Source organism: Leuciscus leuciscus (genome assembly GCF_965113295.1).
Source record: "Leuciscus leuciscus genome assembly, chromosome: 8".
NCBI lineage: Eukaryota > Metazoa > Chordata > Actinopteri > Cypriniformes > Leuciscidae > Leuciscus > Leuciscus leuciscus.
The window spans coordinates 38,688,593-38,704,482 of NC_138732.1; the positions used below are offsets into that span (position 1 = coordinate 38,688,593).

The following is a 15,890-nucleotide window of genomic DNA, read 5'->3' on the forward strand; positions in this document are numbered from 1 at the left end:
CCACTGCCTTCTGTCGTATTAACTGACCTAGCCTTCAGCATCAACGCACTGTCACACAACTGGCCCAGGGGTCTGCACAAGTATGTGAATCAGGGATAAGGAGAAGAAGTCCTATTAGTTGCACAATCTGGCACCTGCATCCAGAACTCTGGAATCTCCATGTCTGGTCCCTGGATGGGACATGGAGAAATTCAGGGGGCAATCACCAGCGGTGATAGATACAATCATTCAGGCAAAAAAAACCTCTACTAGTAGAGCGCTTCTCCAATTCTCAAAGCACGGCTATATGCTTTGAAGTGGCATCTTTTCACTACATGTTGTTCTTTCCAAGATTAAGATCCACGGAGGTGTGGCATTGGATCAGTGCTTTCCTTCCTTCAGGAGGGCCTAGATAAGTAGTTATCCACTTCCACCCTTAAGGTGTATGTGGCTGTGATGGCAGCAAATCACGACAATGTGGGCAGTAGTTCTTTAAAATATTCAAGACATTGTATGGAACAGATAGAGACCAAACATGATTAAAAAAATTATCAAGTCATCGTTCATGAATTCGCTTATCATTTATTAGGTCTGTCCTGTGAACTGTTGTGTTAATAGTCAATAAACATTAACATTAACATAAACTGTCCTTTGCATGAAGTTGAAGTGGATGATTTGCAGTTTATATTAGTTTAAGGCCTTCAAACATATATATGAATGGATTAGATAGGTCTCTGTGGCCTCTCTCTTTGCTTCTGCATCCAGGAGGTCCTGAAGGAATTTTTATGGCGGTTCTTGCCTAAACCCAAGGAATGAGTTTGGTTGTTAGAGTCCACCTGTGACCAATGGGAAGTCCTCTCCTTGGTGGTGGTGGGTGCAGAAGGTCCTGTCCTGTAAGAGGTATCTGGTAGTTGTCTTAGCATCTTATCTGATGTTGCTGAACATTTGTTTATGTTCATTCGCCAAGGATACAATCACAGTGTGGCACATCTTCTTCCACACCGGAAGTTAGATGTGCCTTGCCATAAACTGGTGCCTGGAATGCCATCTTAACTGATTTTCACCACAATAGCTACCATGAAAATACTATGTTGTTGTTTTTAAAAGTCAGTGGATCAGTTACACAAAAGAGAGTCAATATTAAAATGATGGATTTAAATATATTCATAGATTTAATAATGACGGCTGGCATTAAAGATGCTGATGCAAAGTTTAAAACTTAAGCCTAAAAGAAACAAAAAAGTGTTATTATCAGTGTCTGGACCACTCATAAGCATTAGAGACCCCCTATAAGGACCAGAACAAATACAATTAATTGAAAATAGAATACTAGAAACATAAAACTAGATGTTTCTTGTTTTTGTTTAATTATTGCTGACAGGATAAGTTATTTTCCACGTTTCTGATCAGATGGGATGCATTTCCCTTTTCTGACAGTAGATGGCAGGGTTGCTCACGCTCTCACGCCACACAGTGAATAAACGTGACTATATGCTGACAGACAAGACATAGCAGAATACTTTCGATAAGTAACAAAGTCTCAGCTTTTAAATTGTGTACGTTTTATTACGAAAAAAATGCATGTTGTGCACGCAATTGTGTACAAATCAGTTATTAAATTAACCTTTAATAATAATGTACCAGCCGAACCACAGAGTTCACTGTGTAGTTTTTCTCCTTGAGAAAAATTAACATACTATGTATGTACACTCACCTAAAGGATTATTAGGAACACCTGTTCAATTTCTCATTAATGCAATTATCTAATCAACCAATCACATGGCAGTTGCTTCAATGCATTTAGGGGTGTGGTCCTGGTCAAGACAATCTCCTGAACTCCAAACTGAATGTCAGAATGGGAAAGAAAGGTGATTTAAGCAATTTTGAGCGTGGCATGGTTGTTGGTGCCAGACGGGCCGGTCTGAGTATTTCACAATCTGCTCAGTTACTGGGATTTTCACGCACAACCATTTCTAGGGTTTACAAAGAATGGTGTGAAAAGGGAAAAACGTCCGGTATGCGGCAGTCCTGTGGGCGAAAATGCCTTGTTGATGCTAGAGGTCAGAGGAGAATGGGCCGACTGATTCAAGCTGATAGAAGAGCAACTTTGACTGAAATAACCACTCGTTACAACCGAGGTATGCAGCAAAGCATTTGTGAAGCCACAACACGCACAACCTTGAGGCGGATGGGCTACAACAGCAGAAGACCCCATCGGGTACCACTCATCTCCACTACAAATAGGAAAAAGAGGCTACAATTTGCACGAGCTCACCAAAATTGGACAGTTGAAGACTGGAAAAATGTTGCCTGGTCTGATGAGTCTCGTTTTCTGTTGAGACATTCAGATGGTAGAGTCAGAATTTGGCGTAAACAGAATGAGAACATGGATCCATCATGCCTTGTTACCACTGTGCAGGCTGGTGGTGGTGGTGTAATGGTGTGAGGGATGTTTTCTTGGCACACTTTAAGTCAAGTCAAGTCAAGTCAAGTTTATTTGTATAGCGCTTTTCACAATACAGATTGTATCAAAGCAGCTTCACAGTATTAAATTAAAATAATACAACAAAGTTTGTTTCAAGAGGAATTTATTGATTGATCAAATTAAATTAAATATCCCTAAAATATCCCCAACTGAGCAAGCCAAAGGCAACAGTGGCAAGGAACCGAAAAACTCCATCAAGTGACCTAATGGTGTCCTAAAACTCCATCAGGTGACCTAATGGAGAAAAAAAAACCTTGGGAGAACCCAGGCTCAGTCGGGGGCCAGTTCTCCTCTGGCATTTATGAGCTAGAGGCCGGATTATAGTTTGAACTGTAGGATTATATGAATGCCTGGCTGAAGAGATGCGACTTTAATCTAGTTTTAAACTGGGAGAGCGAGTCTGAGCAACGAACAGTATCAGGAAGACTATTCCAGAGTTTTGGAGCCAAATGTGAAAATGCTCTCCCTCCTTTGGTGGTTCTGGATATCCTAGGTATGACCAAAAGCCTTGAATTTAGTGATCTTAAAGAGCGCGATGGATTATAGGGCGATAGAAGATCCGTTAAATAGACTGGAGCTAAGCCGTTTAGGGCTTTATAAGTCAGTAGCAATACCTTATAATTAATACGGAGCTTTATAGGTAACCAATGCAGTGATGATAAAATCGGTGTTATATGATCATATTTTCTTGATCCCGTAAGAACTCTAGCGGCAGCATTTTGGACTAACTGTAGCTTGTTGATTGAGGATGCAGGACAACCAGCTAATAAAGCATTACAGTAATCCAGTCTCGAGGTCATGAATGCATGAACTAACTTTTCTGTATCAGAAACTGATAGCATATTACGTAGCTTAGCAATGTTTCTAAGGTGGAAAAAGGCTGTTTGTGTAACATATGAAATATGATTTTCAAAAGACAGGTTGCAATCGAGTATAACACCCAGGTCTTTTACTGTAGACTGTGTAGAGGATAAAGTAACAGGACATCCTATGATGTTAAAGTTGTATTGTGCGAGGTTTTGTGGGCGGTTTTTTGAACCGATAAGTATTACCTCTGTCTTGTCTGGATTTAATAAAAGAAAATTACGCATCATACAATCTTTTATATCTTTAACACACTCTGTCAATTTGTAAAATTTAGCGTTTTCATCCGGCCGTGATGAAATATATATTTGAGTGTCATCAGCATAACAATGGAAACTAATTCCATGTTTCCTTATAATATTTCCAAGTGGCATCATATATATTGAAAATAACAGAGGGCCTAACACAGATCCCTGCGGCACTCCATAGTTTACTGGAGTTATGGTCGATTTTTCTCCATTTAAATAGACAAAATGGTAGCGGTCAGATAGGTATGATTCGAACCAGCTTAGTGCTTGTCCTTGAACACCAGTATAATTTTGTAGTCGATCTAAGAGTAATGTGTGATCTATAGTATCGAACGCAGCACTAAGATCAAGTAAAACTAGTATTGAGATACAGCCTTGGTCAGAAGCTAAAAGTAAATCATTTGTGATTTTAACGAGCGCAGTTTCAGTGCTATGATGCGGTCTGAATCCAGACTGAAACTTTTCATAGATATCATTTTGTTGCAAGAAAGAGCCCAGTTGAGCGGACACCACTTTTTCTAATATTTTAGACATAAATGGAAGATTTGAAATGGGTCTATAATTTGCTAGATTATTATGATCTAATTGTGGTTTCTTAATGAGAGGTTTTATAACTGCCAGTTTAAATGTTCTTGGAACATGACCTAAAGATAAAGACAAGTTAATAATATTGAGGAGAGGCTCTTCCACTACAGGTAACACTTCTTTCAGTAGTTTAGTTGGTATAGGATCTAATAAACATGTTGTTGTTTTAGATGAAGTGATAAGTTTATTTAACTCTTTTTGTTCTATAGTTGTAAAGCACTGTAATTGTTCTTGCGGGGTGATAATTGAAGCTGAATTATAAGGCGCAATTGAAGATTGAACGTTTACAATTGTGGTTCTGATGCTTTCTATTTTCTCAGTGAAGAAGTTCATGAAATCATTACTACTGAACTGTAACGGGATATTTTGTTCGGGTGACGTCTGTTTATTTGTTAGTCTAGCCACGGTGTTAAATAAAAACCTTGGATTGTTTTGGTTGTTTTCTATTAGTTTGCGGAGGTGCTCAGCCCTGGCCGCTTTTAGGGCCTTTTTATAACGTGACATACTGTCTTTCCACACGATTCTAAAGACCTCTAAATTAGTTTGTTTCCATTTACACTCTAAAATATGGGTTTCTCTCTTTAAAGGGATAGTTCACTTTGAAATTAATTTTTGGTATGTTTTAGCTTACCTCAAGGGCATCCAAGATGTAGGTGTCTTTTTTTCCGCAGTAGTTTCAATTTTTATATTTTTAGGTCAAAAGGTTCTTGTCTGACAGTCATATAATGCAGGTCTATGGTCATTATCTCAAAACACAAGCACAGAGTCCAAATTAAAACAATTCCCCGTCGTCCAAATTAAACAATTCCCCATCGTAAGTACACATTGATGGCCTAAGACACGAAACGAGCGGTTTGTGTGAGAAAACGAACAGTATTTATATCGTTTTTACCTTTTATACGCAGCCATGTCGAAGTGATCTGATCTGACGTGTACGCAGACTGGTGCATAGATATATACACTAGATGTCGTGTCACCGGTGCAGGCCGGGGCGGACTCGGATGACCAACCGCCCCTGACTCCAGACACCACCGTGAGGAGCCGACACCACAGGCACGCAACAGATGGACAAAGGAGGAGGCAAGTAATTGAGTTCAAAAGTAACAATCTTTATTGAATAACAATCAACTTGAGAAAAGAATAAGCAACTCTTTTCTTCTAGGGCTATTTGACCGCTGGGTCGATTCTTCACTGTCTTCGGGACACAATAGTGCGATAGTGACTCTAAAAGCTTACTTCACAGCGTTGCTGCACATCTGCAGGACTCAGACGGTAAGTAGCAGGTAATGTATTCTTCTCAGTAGCAGATACGTCGTCGGGCACAATAGTGGGACAGTGACTCTGAAAGCTTACTTCACAGCGTTGCTGCACATCTGCAGGACTCAGACGGTAAGTAACAGGTAATGTATTCTTCTCAGTAACAGATACGTCGTCGGGCACAATGGTGGGACAGTGACTCTAAAAGCTTACTTCACAGCGTTGCTGCACATCTGCAGGACTCAGACGGTAAGTAACAGGTAATGTATTCTTCTCAGTAGCAGATACGTCGTCGGGCACAATGGTGGGACAGTGACTCTAAAAGCTTACTTCACAGCGTTGCTGCACATCTGCAGGACTCAGACGGTAAGTAACAGGTAATGTATTCTTCTTAGTATCAGATACGTCATCGGGCACAATGGTGGAACAGTGACTCTAAAAGCTTACTTCACAGCGTTGCTGCACATCTGCAGGACTCAGACGGTAAGGAACAGGTAAAGTTTCCTCTCTCCACAGCAGATTCTCTTATCAGGACATGAAAGGGGAATTATAACTTTAAAACTCACTTCACAGCGTTGCTGCACATCTGCAGGACTCAGACGGTAAGTAACAGGTAATGTATTCTTCTCAGTAGCAGATACGTCGTCGGGCACAATGGTGGGACAGTGACTCTAAAAGCTTACTTCACAGCGTTGCTGCACATCTGCAGGACTCAGACGGTAAGTAACAGGTAATGTATTCTTCTCAGTAGCAGATACGTCGTCGGGCACAATGGTGGGACAGTGACTCTAAAAGCTTACTTCACAGCGTTGCTGCACATCTGCAGGACTCAGACGGTAAGTAACAGGTAATGTATTCTTCTCAGTATCAGATACGTCATCGGGCACAATGGTGGAACAGTGACTCTAAAAGCTTACTTCACAGCGTTGCTGCACATCTGCAGGACTCAGACGGTAAGGAACAGGTAAAGTTTCCTCTCTCCACAGCAGATTCTCTTATCAGGACATGAAAGGGGAATTATAACTTTAAAACTCACTTCACAGCGTTGCTGCACATCTGCAGGACTCAGACGGTAAGTAACAGGTAATGTTTCTTCTCTCAACAGCAGATTCTCTTATCATGACATGAAGGGGAAATTGTGACTTTAAAACTCACTTCACAGCGTTGCTGCAGTCTTCAGGATTCTTCTCCCAACATCAAACACTTTCATCAGACATTCGCGAGAGACTCAATAGGCAGCTTTACCAGCGAGGTTGTACCTCTTCAGAGCTCAGTCAGTAAGTATAATGGTTCGGACTTTTCCACAGCCATACGGTTTTTCCCGAGACTTGTAATTTCAGAGGAAAAAGAGAGGGTTAACAAGAGCCTTCAATGAGGAATTACTCCACGACAATACTCAGTGGAAGAGAAGATAATACAAAGCATTACTTCACCAGTTCAGTTGTTTCGTTCTGGAATTTGGATGGAGACAAGTAGATCATCTCACAAGAATGAAAGCAGGCGTTGGGAGGCTTTTCTCAGCATAGCACACAGCACTCGTGTTCACTACAAATACACAGCATTAATTCGGCGTGCATCAGGTAAGGCAAACAACTGCAAATCACTCACACAGTAGGGCTGGTAAAAAGCCTCGCTTCATCCATGCATTTCAATGGGACTATTCAACTCTCAGTTCTTCTCCAGTGTATCTGAAACAGATGTCCTCCTCAATAGTAAATTTCACATTCACAGTCTTTTCTTCAAGCTTTACATTTGATTCAATGATGTAATTAATTCACTTATCTTTCTCTCTTCCTCTTCCAGCACAGATCCGAACCACCGTTCAATCCAGTAGTATTCCACCAGCAGCTCTCAACGACAGACTCAAATGGCAGTTCTTCACTTACACGAATTTCCAGGATTACAGCGTCCAATGTAAGCGCCCAAACAGGAGATCTTCTACCTCCAGACGCGACGACAGAGACCCAGCCGAACAACTAGTCAACTGAACACCGACCAGCAACTGCACCACAAGCAACCGTCTTGACCGACTGAATCCAACCCCCTTCATCTCCCCTGAACGGCTCCTTTATCCTCCCCTTGTGAAGCGAAAAGCCTGTGCAAACGCCGCTCCTCTCTCTCCCACACCTGCCGTGCATCAGCGGTAATTAGGTCGGGCAATGCCTCGGCTACACCCGGAACCGGAGTAAGGCGTTACACCAAAATAATCCCCTCGGGGAACATGGAAAAAGGGTTCCGCTTTTCCAAGCATTCTGTCACCCGTGACATCGCCTTTAAGACATTTGTTCCAATGAACTGCCGTAGACAAGGCGACATCTAGTGTGTATATATCTATGCACCAGTCTGCGTACACGTCAGATCAGATCTCTTCGACATGGCTGTTGAGTGTTTCTTACTCACCTGAGCTTTTCTTACTCACCTGGGCTTAGGCCCCTTAGTGTAGCCTGGCAAGCCAGACCTACATCAAGATGTTTGGTCTGGAAACTCACCATATAGACACGCTCAATCCGAGGGGCGGGATAAACGGCTGTCTTTCAAATTCCCTCTGCACGCAATAGGACAGCGCTTCAACCAACCAGAGCGTTTTCCCAACAGCGGAGCTAGTGATAGATTCAACTTTTGCCATATCTGGCCGGCAAAACGACGAACACATCTTCCTTTTTTTAAGAATGACTTAAGTGCCGTTCTTTGCTCTTTTCTCAAAGAAAAACTTAACTCCAAGTCCTCCAGAGTCGCGGACGAAGCCGATTCGAAAGATGTTCGCCAGCAGCAGACGTCATTCTTTGTTTTCAAGTAGCAGCCAGGGAACCATCGCAAATCTGTCGTCATATGTTAAGCCCGCCCCGCCTACTCTATACACGACGTGATTGGCCTGACCCAATTTAGGTTTTTGCAGCTCGAAAGTCTATGGAGAGTTGCTAGACTGCCCTGGCTGCAAAATACATTTTGCTGCCGCTAGGGTGCGTCTAGATTTCTAGGCTACCCTTAGTGCCAATTGGGCATCGTTTAAATGCCACGGCCTACCTGATCATTGTTTCTGACCATGTCCATCCCTTTATGACCACCATGTACCCATCCTCTGATGGCTACTTCCAGCAGGATAATGCACCATGTCACAAAGCTCGAATCATTTCAAATTGGTTTCTTGAACATGACAATGAGTTCACTGTACTAAAACAGATCTCAACCCAATAGAGCATCTTTGGGATGTGGTGGAACGGGAGCTTCGTGCCCTGGATGTGCATCCCACAAATCTCCATCAACTGCAAGATGCTATCCTATCAATATGGGCCAACATTTCTAAAGAATGCTTTCAGCACCTTGTTGAATCAATGCCACGTAGAATTAAGGCAGTTCTGAAGGCGAAAGGACACAGTATTAGTATGGTGTTCCTAATAATCCTTTAGGTGAGTGTATATCCAAATGAATAGATATTGAATCAACATTGATTCGCAAACTTGATGCTCACTCCATGCTGAACTGGAAGATGGTGATGTAAGTTTACCTACCGGCATTAAAAAATAAAATAAAACCCCTCTGAATTCAGAAGCACATACTAGTACACTACTCATACTACATTTACCATATTCTTTTATGGCAGAAATAGGAAGAGTAGTATGCTTGTATGCTGTTCTGAATTCAGCAACTGATACTGTAACGTGCCAGAGAAAGCAGGAGAAGGTAAGCATCTAAATGCAGGGTTTTTTTTTTTTTTTTACAAGGTAAATAAAGTAAAACAGATATCAACATGAAAAACTACAAAGGACTACAAAACATGGCACAGAACAGGAAATAACATTAGTCCACACAAAACAAGGGGAACACAAGACAGGAATCATGACAGATACCATCCATGATTCATTGATAAAGGAGGGAAATGAGAAGCGTTCATCAGGATCTGAGGATATCTGCAGTTTACACAGTGAGAAACTCAAACTCTTCTGTCTGGAGGACAAACAGCCTGTGTGTTTAGTGTGCAGAGACTCAGAGAAGCACACCAATCACACATTCAGACCCATCAGTGAAGTGCTTTCATCTTACAAGGTAAGACAAATGTCTCTCATTTCATATGCTGAATACAGTGCTAAACATAGAGTATTATTTGTGTACACAATAGACCAGTATTTATTTTTACTCAGACTAAATCTTTATATCTTTATTTTAAGATATAAAATTCTGCTCTAATCTTCGACTGCTCTGATGTTCAAATCTTCTTGAATGTAACAGCATTGGCACAAAACATCTTTTGAAAAAATAGAAATGTTCTGTATTTGCACAACCACAAATTTACAACTGCATGGATATAGGGGGAGACCGGGGACAGTTGCAACAGGGGATGGTTGCAACATGTCATTTTTCTCCAATCAGAAACAAGCTAGAGTGATGACACTCATACTGCACAACCACAGTTAGACCCTCCACCCACCAAGAAGACAGTAGACATATTCAACATCTGCTGATGTATTTATTGAACAAAACTTGTTTTGGAGGTATGAAAGTAAATTTTTTCATGAGATATATTTTTGTCATACTGTCCTGAAATTTTGTATGATTTAATCAAAACTTACATAGTTTGAATTGTTGTTTTGTTGACTACTAAGTGACATGGTTAGCATGTGTCAAAGTCAGTGTGTCTAGCAGGCATATGATGTTCTGTCATGGCTGATAGGGTCGGGGACGGTTGGAACAAGTTATAAATTGCATGTTTAATAAAAGTTTGTTGCATTGCAAATTGTTAAATTCTTCCTGTCTGACACTGAAATATGGAGAGATTGAATAGCATCTGTAATTAGGCCTATGTTCTACACATGAACTAACAAAACTCAATAACTGTTATTTGATAAATATGACTAAATAAATAAATAATAGGCTACAATAATATTATTGAAATAAATAATACTATAATATTACAGTAGGCCTAAAACAGTTAATATTTTCAGAATTCTTTGCTCATTGAGACAAAAAGCTTAAGTTAATTAATGAAATTTAAGGTATTTTTAACATGTTGCAACCGTCCCCTGGGTCGGGGTCAGTTGCAACATCTGACTTCTTCCATTCAAATAAATACTGTGAACGATATGTCATATATAATCATCTTTAAATGGTATGGGTAATTAGCAGACAGATGCAAGTTTAATATATACAAATTTGGTTGGTCTAGTCCAAATAGTCTCTGAGTAATTGAGAGAAATGCAAAAAGTGTTGCAACTGTCCCCGGTCTCCCCTAATAATTAAGAATTGGCCATGATGATTTCTTGATGTTTCTTGATGTCCTGCAATTTTCAGACACAAATGCTTCCATGAGAATGACCCATTCATCATAATTTAAAAACATCCAAACATACAATGTTTAAACCTCTTAGAGCTGCATAAGTTTCACAGATTTTCATCTTAACCTGTAGGAGGAGTTTAATACAGCACTGACGTCCTTACAAAACAAGCTCAAACATGGAGAAGAAATGAAGAAAAAGTGTGATAAAACAATTGAACACATCAAGGTGAGGATATAAAGAGTTAAATACTCTACATTCACACACAGAGTTTATTATTGACATTAGTGGAGTGTGTGTTCATACAGCGCTGACTGAAGTGAATGTGATTTGATTTCAGTCTCAAGCTGAGCACACAGAGCGTCAGATTAAAGAAGAGTTTGAGAAGCTTCATCAGTTTCTCAGAGACGAAGAAGAAGCAACAATCACTGCACTGAGAGAGGAAGAGGAGCAGAAGAAGCAGAGGATGAAGGAGAAGCTGGAGGAGATGAACACACACATCTCAGCTCTTTCACACACAATCAGAGACATGGAGGAGAGGATGAAAGACAATGACGACTCGTTTCTAAAGGTGACAAATCAATCTGGCTTCATTCTTTGTGCATAAAACAACTTGTATAGAGAGACTCATTGACACTGAGAGTGTTTGATAAGATATTAAAATGTTTTCAAACTCTATATTTTCCAGAACTATAAAGTCACGATGGAAAGGTGAGTGAGCTGCTCGTATCTCTTCTCTCAGTGGATCTGAACTCAAATTCACTGCAGTTCTGACTCCTGAATGTTCCTCAGAATCCAGATCTCACAGCCGGATCCACGGATGAGTTCTGGAGCTTTGATTCATGTGTCGCGTTATCTGGGTAATCTGCCGTTCAGAGTCTGGAAGAAGATGCTGGAAACTGTCCAACACAGTGAGTCTCAGCAGATTTGACACCAGTGCAGAAGATAGTTCACATATAAACACACACAACATTAACATTTGATAGAAATATATTTAATAATCACTTGAATTTCTGAGTGAATCTATTTCAGAAAATCATCATATCATACAGTGAACTCATAATGAAAAGTCTATACCTCATAATCTATATATAATATATATGTATTATGATACAATAGTGTTTATTGAATACTGATATTAAACCAGAAACCTCAATCCATTCTGACAGTAACCATTGTGATGATTTTATGATAATCATAATTATAATCATAATTTTTCATCCTCTAATCTGATGTTATTCTCTTTGCAGCTCCGTTGACTCTGGATCCAAACACAGCAGAACCTTATCTCACACTCTCTGCTGATCTGACCAGTGTGTCGAACAGTGATGTATATAAAACACTTCCTGATAATCCAGAGAGGTTTGACGGGTATGCATGTGTCCTGGGATCTGAGGGCTTTAACTCAGGAACACACTGCTGGGATGTGGAGGTTGGAGACAATACAGACTGGAGTCTTGAAATAACCACAGCATCAAACCAAAGGAAGGGAGAGGTTTTCTTTGACTCTAATGTCTGGTGTGTGGATTACAGGAACAGCGAATACAGCTCAGAATCCCCAGAGCAACCCGTCACTGTCTTTCCTGTTAAACAGAAGCTTCAGTGTGTGAGAGTTCAGCTGGACTATGACAGAGGAACAGTGTCATTCTCTGATCCTGTAACTAACACACATTTACTCACATTCACATCCACCTTCAACGACACAGTCTTTCCATTCTTATATAATCACTGCACAACTTCTCCTCTGAGGATCATACCAGTTAAACTCTTTATTACAGCAGAAAATCACGGTTAAATCTAATTCTGCTTCTAGATTAATACAGTTTTGTCAAATATTCTTCAATAACAACACTGTAATCAAAGGGTCTCATTGATCAATCACACTTAAATGTAAAATTTAGAGCTAACTTAACCCTTGTGTGTCCTTAAGCCGGGTGCACACTGTGTGATGTATAATAGTCCTTTACGATTGTTGCTTGTCAGACATGAAACATGATCATCGCTGTAATCCATGTCACACTGTAAGATCTCAGTTGTCATAAATGTCAGATTGTACGACAGTCGAGACGCGCTAAAAACGGACACGCAAGAAAACTTGTCTGGAGTTTTACATCATCAATCAATGACCCGTTCGGTGACAGTGAGCTGAATCACACACCGGATTGAAATGGTGACTAAGAAATCTCAGTTACACTTTATTTTAAGGTGTCATTGTTACAGTGTAATTATACATTTAAGTACTGAGTAATAATAATAAACTACATGTACTTACTATAGCGTTAGGGTAGGATTTGGTTGAGGGTTAGTTGCATGTAATTATGCATAAATTACTGCTATTACTGTGGTAATGTAACATACTGTATGTAACAAGGACACTGTAAAATAAAGTGTTACCAAAATCTCTAATGTTAATTTTATTCACGGTCACGTTCATCAATCACACTTAAATGTTAAATTTTGAGCTGACTTAAAAATTCTGACTTAAGAGTTCTGTTAAGTCATTCTGTTTAAATATCTATGTATGTATATGTATGTATAGAGCACCATATGCAAACTAATGCACTTCAATTTATTTTAAGTACATCTGCAGTGACAAATATAAGTCATAACACCATGAATAAAACAAAATGTCCACTGATGATGTAACAGGACCCGTTCTCAGCACCAGTGACTGCAGTGCATGCTGGGATTTAGTGACAGTAACAAAAACATCAACACTGTTATTAAACTGAATGGAATCAACGTTGAACTGACTCAAAATAGCAACATTATCATTTTCTGTAGAGCTGCTTATAGATGAACTCATTTCATAGTTGATGATCGTTACACAGTTATTGAACTGAACTGAATCAACACTGATCTGACTTCAGCTGAACAATGACACTGTTGTCTTTTTAGATCTGCTTTACAGCAGAATTGATTTCTGTCTCCATCATTGATCATTATTTTCCTGTTTATCTGTAAAGCTGCTTTGAAACAATCTGTATTGTATAAAGCGTGATATAAATAAAGGTAATTTGACCTAAAGTATAGATACAAAAGAATAAAAATAAAAAATAAAAAGAGCTCAGCAATGACCCTTCACTCCCATTATGTGTTGCAAATAAACCAAAACATTATTAAAAAAGCCATTCTATTCTTTCAGATTACTGAAATTACTGGTTACCAACTCCCTCTGCTGGATAGGCTCATGTAGTGTAAGGGAGGATGCTGTTACACAGTATTTCCAAACCCTGCAGCCCTAGTGAGAAAAACCTATACCAAAATATATTTAAAATACATTTATTTCACTCTAAGTATACTACAAACCCATTAACATATTTACTGACATATTGCTTGAGACTTACTGGTATAAATATTATAATTAAACTTTATTTGGAGTACTTCTTTATTGCACATTTTTTAATATTAAGCCTAAAATGTTTTTAATATCACAATTAGTAAGAATAGTATGATTGCTGTATAATATCTGTCTTTAAATGCAAGATATTTAAAGTGTGCCTAGAGTTTACTTGCACTAGTTCCATTTAAGCACAATCAAATATACCTGCAATTAATGATTAAAGTGAAAAAATGTGAGCATACTTTCTATTTAAAAGCTGCTCAAAACATCCTTATGCATCGTTTTTTTTGCCAGGACTTTTACATGCTTTTCCCAAACCACTGAAGTGACGTCGACGTCCGGGTTAGCGGTAGCATGAGCCTTCAGGCAAGTGTTATTTAAATAAACTCCTGATGTACTTACAAACTTTCCAATGCCTCATTTTATGAGTACAGAACCTATTTGTACTACTTTAGAAGTTTGGTACCATTCTGGGCATTATTAGTGGGATAATTTACGAGATACAAATTTGGAGTCAATAGCGCCTGCACTAAGCCATTCGGCTGATATCTCTAAATAAGCTCTAACTTTAATAATGTTCAACCAAGGGAAAAAAGGCTCCTGGGGGGTGTTTGGCTCGATGTCATGGTGCAAAGGACCCTAGGTTGATTTTACTCCGAACCATCCCTTTAACCGTATATATACTAGGGAACTATGTTCTCAGAAGGCGAAGCACTGCTTCTTGGGCGGAGTGATTTGCTCGCAGCACCTGAGAAGCCCCGTGGGGAGGAGCAGAGTTGTTCGCTCAGAGTTGGAATAAATCACTCCGTAGAAGTAGCAGTGCTTCGCCTTCTGAGAATATAGTTCCCAGTATTTATACGGTTAGAAGATGGCTGTGTCTCATGTGACCTTGTTATTTGTACACGCTGTGACTATACAAATCGCAACATGTAAATAGGAAAAGGTTGGCGTTATTTTGTCACTTATTGGGAGCAACTATGCTAGATGGAGCTGTTTACCTCCAGTCCTTGTGCTAAGCTAGGCTAGCGGTGGGTGCGTCAGACAGAGTTACGGAGATGAGAAGGGTATGTATGGACTTATCTAACTCTGAGGAAACGGTCCCAAAAAGTTGGTGTGTTCCTTTAACCATATGATTTTTTCTCACTTGATTGTATTGTTGTTGTTTTTTGTGCATCTTGATTCAAGTCTACAGATGGTTGTTCTTGCTGTAGTGTTCTCTTTTGCCTTTAAAAAAAAAAAAAAACTATTTTGAAAATTACAAATTGTGTGGGTGTTTGGGCCTTAATTGTCTGATAGCCTAAATATGAATCACAGACCAGGGCCAGATGAGCCCCAGATGTAAAATATGAGTCGCGGATCTGGGCCAGATCCGCACCACACATCATGGCATTAATAAATGTACTGGGCCATTTCTGGCCCAGATCGGTCTCTGATCCGTAATTCCAACCTGTTCCGGTATTGGGTCGTTGGAAAGAATGAGCCCGGCCCAGGTCCGTTTAGCGGATCTGCGCCAAATGCAAATGAAGACCTGGCCCAAATACAATTTGCTGTCTGGGTTTCCATGATATTACTATAAATCTGTAACATAAGGTAAAGTAGAGTGTGAGTAACGCAGCTAACACTGGCACAACTGTGAAAGAAATGTTAATTAGAATAAACTATATTAACAAATATGTTTTAACTGTCACCACCCCAAATGAGAATTATTTGTAACTCTGGGGTCTCGCTCCATGTAGAGTAAAACATTATTATTATTATTATTATTATTATTTTGTAGTTTTTCTAGAAGACTAATATGTCTGGAGTCCTCATCTCATGTGGGTATAGACAAGTTTAATTGTATTTGTCAGAAGTACGGT

General features: G+C 39.6%; 1 protein-coding gene across 1 annotated transcript; it reads left to right on the forward strand.

The window, feature by feature from the left end:
• The first annotated feature begins 9,240 nt into the window (after positions 1-9,240).
• LOC309505026 (E3 ubiquitin-protein ligase TRIM35-like) lies at positions 9,241-13,141 on the forward strand. Its single transcript, XM_082178382.1, has 6 exons — positions 9,241-9,462; positions 10,821-10,916; positions 11,029-11,259; positions 11,377-11,399; positions 11,481-11,599; positions 11,939-13,141. Exons 1-6 carry the CDS (start codon positions 9,256-9,258, stop codon positions 12,481-12,483), a joined length of 1,221 nt encoding a protein of 406 aa, XP_082034508.1. The 5' UTR covers positions 9,241-9,255; the 3' UTR covers positions 12,484-13,141.
• Positions 13,142-15,890: the final 2,749 nt, after the last annotated feature.

Excerpts from the sequence above, each read along its gene's own strand:
- LOC309505026 (XM_082178382.1), top strand. The coding sequence starts at position 9,256 with ATGACAGATACCATCCATGATTCATTGATAAAGGAGGGAAATGAGAAG. Across the intron at positions 11,260-11,376 it reads ATGACGACTCGTTTCTAAAG|AACTATAAAGTCACGATGGA; the intron begins GTGACAAATCAA and ends TATATTTTCCAG. Across the intron at positions 11,400-11,480 it reads TATAAAGTCACGATGGAAAG|AATCCAGATCTCACAGCCGG; the intron begins GTGAGTGAGCTG and ends AATGTTCCTCAG.